The sequence below is a fragment of the Haliotis cracherodii genome, unplaced genomic scaffold (assembly GCF_022045235.1).
Source record: "Haliotis cracherodii isolate W230 unplaced genomic scaffold, xgHalCrac1.p SCAF_10, whole genome shotgun sequence".
Taxonomy (NCBI): domain Eukaryota; kingdom Metazoa; phylum Mollusca; class Gastropoda; order Lepetellida; family Haliotidae; genus Haliotis; species Haliotis cracherodii.
Genome location: NW_027266265.1, coordinates 16,641,967 through 16,651,209, shown reverse-complemented (window position 1 = coordinate 16,651,209; position 9,243 = coordinate 16,641,967). Strand labels below are relative to the sequence as shown.

The 9,243-nt window shown below is 38.3% G+C and overlaps 1 protein-coding gene across 1 annotated transcript; it reads left to right on the top strand.

Moving 5' to 3' along the window:
• The first annotated feature begins 54 nt into the window (after window positions 1–54).
• LOC139447434 (neuralized-like protein 2) lies at window positions 55–7,050 on the top strand. Its single transcript, XM_071228781.1, has 4 exons — window positions 55–133; window positions 3,002–3,087; window positions 4,525–5,229; window positions 5,575–7,050. Exons 2-4 carry the CDS (start codon window positions 3,063–3,065, stop codon window positions 5,688–5,690), a joined length of 846 nt encoding a protein of 281 aa, XP_071084882.1. The 5' UTR covers window positions 55–133; window positions 3,002–3,062; the 3' UTR covers window positions 5,691–7,050.
• Window positions 7,051–9,243: the final 2,193 nt, after the last annotated feature.

Here is a 9,243-nt window from a genome sequence, read left to right as displayed (position 1 = left end):
GTAACAAGTAAGATGATTGGTCTGTCGCAGATATTAACCAATCGGTGACGCTTTCACAAATACCCACTCGGGAGTACAGGAAGTGCGAACAAGATTAACAACAAGAAGATGGTACAAGACCTCCATCTATCTCGTACGACATGTTTATTATTTATTGCCATTTATGAAATAATTTAATATGCATAATTATGCATGTTGAGCTTAACTACAACTCTGACGAGTTAAGAATGATTTTTTCAGGCCCGAGTCCTGCTAATGCGTCCCTTATGAAAGACACTTAATCGCAGAGTTCCACGTTTTGCATGCTCCAGCAAAGATAACCTCTTACCCAGACCTACGTGCCGGGTAATGGTGTCGCTGTTGTGTGACCTAGAGAGAGAACGTGTTTACTATTCAGTCTGTGTAATGTCTGCTGACCACACACTGAGCGAGCAACAGGATAGAGAGTGCAGGGCTATGCATTGTCAAGCGTAGTACAAAACATTAAACATGGGGTAGGTGAGGGCAATTAGCGATTGACCCACTCTATAAAGTATAATTTGCGTTCCGTTTGATGAGGTTTTGAATAACTAGGAGAGGACTTTGATATCTTTGTACTTATAATGTATTTAGAATAACCAGTAGTTTTACCAACATGGTATTTATTCGATCCCCAACTTGTATGTACAGTGAAATCTATTACCACCTATTCAGTATTTGATATTGAATGACTGCCATAATTTTACAGGATTTAATTATCATTATCACTCCTAGCTTTTTCTAAGTTAAACCAAAGACATATATACGTCTTAAGTGAAACAAATATATATGTTGACTTAATCTGTAACATTTTCTGGTACATTGATATGTTTCTGTGTATTATTCCTCCGACAGTTATTCAGGTAGGACATTTTGAGATATTATCCCAAGTGTTCTTTACCTTGGAATTTTCAGTATGTCGAAGAGCATTGATTGTTGTAAACAAAGTTTACCTTATTGTCAAACATGTTTTTGTGTAGAAAAAATAACAACAATAAGAAACAAAGTAACGAATTATTATATTCATGCAATCTCTATCACCTTTGATTCTATATGTAAACACTAGTTAATCATATGAATGCAAGAAATGTAATAACACTCTATGTATTACATTGGACCAGAGACAAATACTTAATTTGACTGATGCTGCCTGTTAATAAGCATATAGATGAATTATAATTACAAAATTTTCCCCAATGTATAAATTATGCAGTGAATGAACATGATGAAGGTTATAATTACCATGGCAATAGGGCTGGGACGAGTCCAAATTTACTACCCGGGTACCCACCCCCTTATTACCCGACCCTACCCGGGTACCTGCTGTACGTCTCATGAGATAGGTACAAAATGTCCGATTTGGAAAATTCTACCCTGGCCAAATGTATTTAGAAACACTTATAAAACGTTCTGGTCATGCAAACACTGAAGTTTACTGCATGAAGTTTTATCTTTATTCAAACATATAAAAGTCAAAAGGAATGGGTGCATAGTCAGAAGGAAATGGGAACATTAGTGACTTGTAGTGTAACCATAGAGTTTTAGATAGATTTTGTCACTAAACAATATATCACATGACTAACCACGGGTCCGGGTAGTCCTGTGGGTACCCGGGTCCTACTCAGTACCGACCCAAGTACCCAAGTACCCAAGTTACCTGTCCCGGAGTTACCCGTCCCAGCACTACATGGCATTCTGTGGCATTAACTATCTAGAATTGAACAAGGTGATGTATAAACATAACATGACTGTGCTGACTTAAAAATGAAAGTACATACTTACTTACATGTGCTATGTTGATATTCAGTAACTCCCACTTTCTGAATCATTGAAATATTGCAGCCTATGAAACTGGTACACATGACTGTATTGTAAGGATGCGCATTATTACCGGTATATCAGTAAATTGAGGTTAATTTTCTTCCACAATGCGTATCACAATATTATATTTTTCATGCTCGGTGTGGTATCTCATTGGGCTAGCACTCAAAGATCGTCAATAGTCAGGACTAGTATAAACACACACGCATACACACACACATTGCTGTATAAGTGCTATAACATGACGTATCACTCGGGTATCCTTTCAGTCAGCATGTGATGTTTTGCTACTGACATGGAAAGCAAGTAGTGATAGCACCACGAGTATGACTGTCCTTAATCTATGTCAAAATACAACAGTGATGGTTCTATGATCGCTTTGTGAAAGGAGTCCAGGTGATCACAATGATTGTGGCCCAGCTAGCTGACCTCTCAGTGCTCACACTATCAACCACTGGTTTGACAGTTCCAGGGTCACAGACAGCCTAATATTGGTTATTTCAACTGAGAACCTCTCACTTCTTAATCTGCCTTTCAATTTCTATACTGAATAAAAAAAAGTGATCATGAATATTTTCGAGCATTTTTTTGTAGTGAAGAAGACTGAGCATGATCCCTAACTTTTTTTTGTTCAGTATGTGTGAATTTATGTTCAACTATATGTTCTGTCAATACAAGCAATCCTGTGTCCCAGGTTGGCATGTCGTCCTGTGTACAGCGCATAGGTCACAAATCAGGTGAAGTTATGCATTGTTGGTCACATAGAGTAGTTGGATGGGTGACCGCGTTCAGCAGCTTGACTCCTGAGAGTTTCTAGGGCTTTAGTCCTGCTCCACACTGAAGCACAGTTGTAGCTTGTGGTGTCTCCTCAGGCAAGTGACTTTGTTCGAAACATGCCTCTGTTCACCCAGCAGTGAGAGGGTACCCGGTAGGATGACATGGTAATGAGACTGTTAACCTTCTGGCACCTCACAGGCAGCTTGGGCTGTATACTCCCTAGGGAGTTGAGAATGAAATCGAGTGCACACTGATCCACTGACCGGGGTAATAATGGTTTAGTGTTATAACATTCAGTGCTTTGTGGGTAGTGTGGATGGAAATATAGAGCAATATGAATTATTATTGTTGTCAATTGTAACATGCTTTTCATTTGTGTTTTCAGGACTATTTAACAGCTTTTCAGTAACTTTGCCATGTCTGCCTGATTAGATGATGGCCACCACATGCCATTCAAGATGGATGCCATGGGTAAGCATGTTTCCCTTTTTGTAATATTAACCTTACCCGTGTGTGTGATACTGAAATTCACTTGAAACATATGCACTTGTTCTGGATGAGGTAACTTTAAATCATTTTATCCACAGTCAACAGGTGTTACTTAACGACATTACAGGGATTTGGCATGTATATAACTTATATTATAAGGGCTTTACCATGTTTACCACAGTTTTATTAATTGTAAGTCTTGGACATTGTTTTCATGTTTTCGTCATAATCTTGATAATGGACAGTAAATCTTCAAAAATTAATGCATCTCGAATTAATACGACTGCTGACCCCTAGTCAAAAATGCAACTCTCCTCATCCCATCCCCAGTGGAATGATACATAGCCTTACCTTAACACAACCTGACCTTAATCTCATCAAACAGCAAATAGCACCACTTATTAGTGCTGAGTAGAGCACTTCCATAAAAACAATAAACAGTGTTTTCCTAAAAACAACACACAATTTATATGTTTACTCTGTTGACTGGCATAAAGGAAGTTTAAAGGCAATAAAGTAATTGAACCAACTGTTGATAGTCATTTTGGAGACATAAATGTGAAGTGTGAAGAATGACCACTCGCATTTTTCGCATTAATTCACTCTCGCGTTAATTTACAGTAAATAGATAGGGTGGTCAGGCTTGGTGATCAAGAACTGTGTGCACACCATGTGTGTTTGTTCACTTTGTGACTTCGTATCGTATGCCCCTTTCCTCTTTATAAAAGTCCTGGATCTGCCACTTTGTAGGTTCCATGCTCAATCTCATTAAAACCAGTTCTTAGTTCTTGCTACCGCTAAACAAAGAGCTGAGGACACCCCAGTACGGGTCATGTCATACCGACAATGAGCAAACTTTGACCGACCAATGGAATGACTAATCAGAAGACAGCTTTCTCGTGCTTTATAGCACTAATTTCAAATTGGTGACTACGCTTCGAAACACATTTTGACAAATTCTCGATTTAAAATTTGAAACCCGAACAAAAGAACACTGTGGAATGGCCAGTAGATAGTCTAGATTGGATGGATTCAGTCGTTAAACCCGTAACTATCGTTCGGAATACCCCTGGTTAAAGTTTTCGAGGTTGCATGATTAGAAATCTCATTCCGACTGTCACTTTCATGATCTGGTAAGCGACGCTCTGATTGGTTGGATGAAAGGTCGTTCTGACGTGACTCCTAATGGGATGTCCTCAGATCTTTGTTTAGCGGTAGCGAGAACTGAGGTCTGTTTTTAATGAGATTGGTTCCATGCCCATCTGACTAGAGACCGTTGTGGTGTGGCTGTTTGTGGTTGAAGCAACATTCACTCACCAAATATCTCCATGTGTTGTGTTAGAGGCTATACGTCATGTGACAGAGCTCTTTTTTGATTAAGAACAAATAGTGCAACCCTTTGTCCTTTTCTTTTTTCAGAATATGTTTCCTCATCAAAGATGCCAGTTAGCCGATTTCACCCTTATCATGGACAAAACATAAGCCTGTCTCAAGACAACATGGTGGCATTTAGAGAAACAAGCTTTGCGCATGCTTTGACTTTTAGTGAAAAGCCATTGAAACCAGGAGAAATATTTCTTGTTGAAATCGAAAAAAACGAACGAGGATGGAGTGGTCACTTACGAATAGGCCTAACTCAGTTTAACCCGAGTCAGCGATTTGAACTTCCTCAGTATGCATTGCCGGACTTGGCAAACATGGGTAAATCGTGGATTTTCGCTGTGACAAAGACACACAATAGAGTTTACACCGATAACCCGGACGACCCCAACTCTCAGCCTTATCAGTCTGTGTTAGGATGCTCAGAGGTGATACACACCCCTCTGGGCGCCATCAGTCGTAGCATGTTGCTGCCGTTGAACCGACTGCACAGAGGCATCGGTGGTGACTGTAATTGTTTGGCGGAGGACAAGTGTCGGAATAGTATACTGCCTACAGACGTGGGCAGCCGCATAGGAATTATGTACAAAGTTAAGGACAGTTCGGCTGATATGCACTTTATAATTAATGGCGAGGATCAGGGACCATCTGCACGTGGGATTCCTTTCCGGGACGGACCAATATACGCTGTAGTTGATGTGTATGGTACAACCAAACAAGTTAGAATTGTTCAATTATATGGAGGTATGTCTATTTCTATTTGGTTTCTTAGATTTGAGCAATTTGATTTCTTGCTTTAGGCATTTTCTTGATCAAATTAATGTTGTCCATGTTGATTTCACAATTACTTGGTGTCTATTTTCACAAACAAAATCATTTTCATGTTAAAAAAGTCAGGTTTTCAATTAAATGCAGGATTTGACTAATGTTTTTTCTTTTCTAATTTTATATGTTAGACTAACATTTCTTTGTACAACAGCGATATGTATATGTTGGAAATAACATGTATCATATATATTGTCATGGTTATTATGTTAAATTTCATTACAAATCATTATCAACATTAATGTATTTCTGTTTTTGTTTCAGTGACATCCCTCCAGAATGCTTGTAGAGATCTTATTCTCCAGATGATCCGGAAAGAAGATGTCAGTCGATTGCCTTTACCGCGTAAAATAGTCCAGTTTCTGCGCTACGAGATATAAAAAGCACATGTGGTGTTTGATGAATGTATAAGCAATACCATTTTCATCCAACCCAAGAGGTTACTAATGACCCAAGTGCTGTTGTTACTATGGTTACCATAATCATGTTCTGTTATTGTACTGGTCCTGGTTGTTTGGTTGTTGCGATATGTTGTTTTACCTTTAGCAAGACTGAGAATAACTGAAGTATTGTGGCTGAATGAATGACTTCATGTGCCCTGTCTCTCGTCATTAAGTGTGTTCAAGGCTGGTCTTCTCCGTTGAATGAAGAATTCTAGGGATATCAACTTGATAAGTAATTTCCATCCCGTCACAGATTAGAAAATGAACAATTAGTACAACATATAAGCATGATTAGGACCACTAAGACGAACTAAGTTGAAAAAAAATGATAAAAATGTTTTTGTAAGTATGCATTTGATGTGAGAACTAGCATCTTGTATTTTTCATAACTTACACTTTTGGACTTATCAGAACATGAAACGAAAACTGTGGTTAAGTGGTCGACACTTAGTGAAAATCATTTTTGGTCACAGAGTTGTTCATAGTCAGATTTTCTTGAGACATTTGAATGATCAACCTATTGTACTCTGATGTATTGTGTCTGATGTCATGTCCAATAGAGAGGAGAGTTTTCATTCACACAAACATGGCTGATAAACATGGCAAAAACTGAAACAAGTTCCTCAAATTTGAAACATTTCACATGGGCTCTTTATCATATCCCATCCTTGGAACCCTCAAGATAATTACAGTATTTACACTTTAAGATTATTCACGATGTATGTTTTGTTAAGATTTGAAACTGCTTATGTAACAAGAAAGGTCTTTCAGGTCTTGTTAGGTTTTGTCAACTATTGATGATTGGATGGATAGTGTTTGTATTGTTAGAATAATGACAATAGTGACTGGTAGCCTTTGAAATGTTCTTGATTTTTGGAATGTTTTTTAATTTACATTAATCACTGGAAGGCAAGTTCAGTCCGAACAGGCTGAAATTTCACAATCATACGTTTTGTAGAATAACAGACTTACTTGTCCCTGTTCAGAGAACTACTGCTGAAAACCGAAAATGGTTCTATCACAGAATGAATTTGTTATATCTTTACTGTATATTGTGACAAATCTTGATATGCTATTTGGTACTTATAGTATTTATTTGAGTGCAGTAGGGTACCTTTAGACTGGAGTATCTTGTAGTGGCGGTACTGTCTGTCCCCCAAAGAACCAGGACCCTAAGTGATGAATGTTCAAGAATTTCCATGAAATATCTGTGCACTATCCCTATCCAAGTTGAAAGTGTTAATGGTGTCACAAGTGAAAGGTTGTAATTGAAAAATTACAAAAGCATATAAATATGTACCCGTGTTTGTTGTGTATCTCATAGGAATTCATAGCTGCACACACACAACCAGTGTGTGAAATATAATAAGTTTCCAGGCTGCCATCAGGACCCACAGACTTCGGAATCTGCAGGCCCCGACTAAAGGAACTGCAGCTTATTGTGACAAAAGGCCCATTAATATTAAAACTAGGGGCCCACCATGACATCTACCTTCAACAGGCCTACGGGCAGGTGCTTATTTTGAACACTGCACACAACCACACCACACCACACCTTTCAAAAACGTATTTTGTGTATGAGACCGAATATATTTTATTTGTACACAGCTTCGATTTTCTGTGATTCAAATTGCGTTGAAATGGTAGATCTAATCCACACCTACAGTTGAATGTCAGTTAATCTGTATTGGAGGAGATGTCTGCCCAGTTGAAGGTTTGATCCGTAGCTGCGTTACACCAAGGACATTAAGAGATGGTACTTGTTGCCCTGCTTGGTGCTCAGCACTAAGGGGCTCAAACAAGAACTGGTAAGCTTGGAGTCTGAGTGGAGTATCCATGTTAAACTGCAACATGGGGTCTCAGTGAGCTAAACATAGAACGGGCAGAAATCTGGCCTAGTACATGCACATTGCTATACAAGTGAAATAATATGGAGCATTTATGCATTAAACCCCATTTCACCTAACCAACCGCTGAACTTCAGCAACAAGATTTCCACATAATAAGTGGATTGTCATTGTAAATCAAACCATTAATTTATTGATAAAATGTCTCAGTTTATTGTATCACTACACAAATTAAAAAATATAGATACCAACAGAATTATTGTGACTTGGAAGCAGGTGCTTTACATAGGCCAACTTTCATCTTTTGTTGATGATTGTGCTAAAGACAGGAAGCTGAGAAATGTATGATAACGTATAAAATGATTGAAATTTTAACATCGAAATTTTAACATCTCAAAACTTGAAATGCTTCCCATTAATCCATGGATTAATAATTGATGTATCAACATATTGTGGTATGTTTTCAGTTACTACGCCGGTATTCAGAATTCCAGTTAATGACAGCCTCCTGCATAAGGCAGTGGGGGAGATGGACATTGTGAATAGCATGGAGAATATATAAACATATCCTAACTGAACAGTCCGGTATTCTGACCATTTACAATCTGTGCAAAAACATTTGTGTCTACTAGTGTTAAGTTCATATTTTTATAGATTTTTGTATTATTTGGACTATTACTAGCTGAGCTTACAAGACCAAACAGAAATTTACTAGACTCTGGCTTCGGATAGTGGCTCAAGTCAGGCTGCATCAAGGGCAAATATATGAAACAACCATGGTTGTCTTAGAGCTGACTAAAGTGAAGAGTGGGTGGTAACTATATGGGACCTAGCTGGTTGTGTGCCTTGACTGACAGCGTAACATATTCTTCTTGCTACTAGCCACAGACTCTCTATTGTGGAATATTGTAACATTTGAACACTAACTCGGATGCTAGAATGTTCAGGATATCAGCACTGAGTTAACCGCATCTTTACTTGGTGGAACATCAAACTGAGACACAATATATGGCAACAGTTCAAAAGAATATTTATGATAAAAAAAACTCTTTAGTTGGGGTGGGGGTAATAGTTTTCTTTCTGACAAAAACAACCTTTCTAGGGTTTACAGTTCAAGTACAAAAATAACACTTCTAATTATCCTGTTTTTACCCTGAAAACGATTTGCATGACTATGTTCCAGTAGAAACGTAAAACTAATTGAAATACAAAAAAAGATCCTGACAGCTCAAAAATCTTCCTTGCATGGTGTGTTGGTATTTGTCAAAACAAAAGGAATTAAGTTTTTTCAGCAACATATTTATTAACCTCTTCCTAGTATGAAGCCAGTGTGTGGTGTTTGTGCTACATTCGTTGATGTACACACCTAGAAGCTTCACCCCCCGTCAACACTCACTTCCTCATAGTCGCCACTTGCACAGATTAGTCCAACGGAAGCAGGCCTTCATCTGGTTCACTTTGTTGTGGCCATCAACCATGCTGGATATTAACCATTATGTGCACTTACAACTCCATCACATATTTGTCCTCCATAAATTAGTCTCCCTGCATGTTTGGATCATGTGACCTAATATCATCTCGCTACCAAATTTGACTTGTACCATCTGATATGTTGTTGTGAGTTCATTTGGTCGAAATCTCTA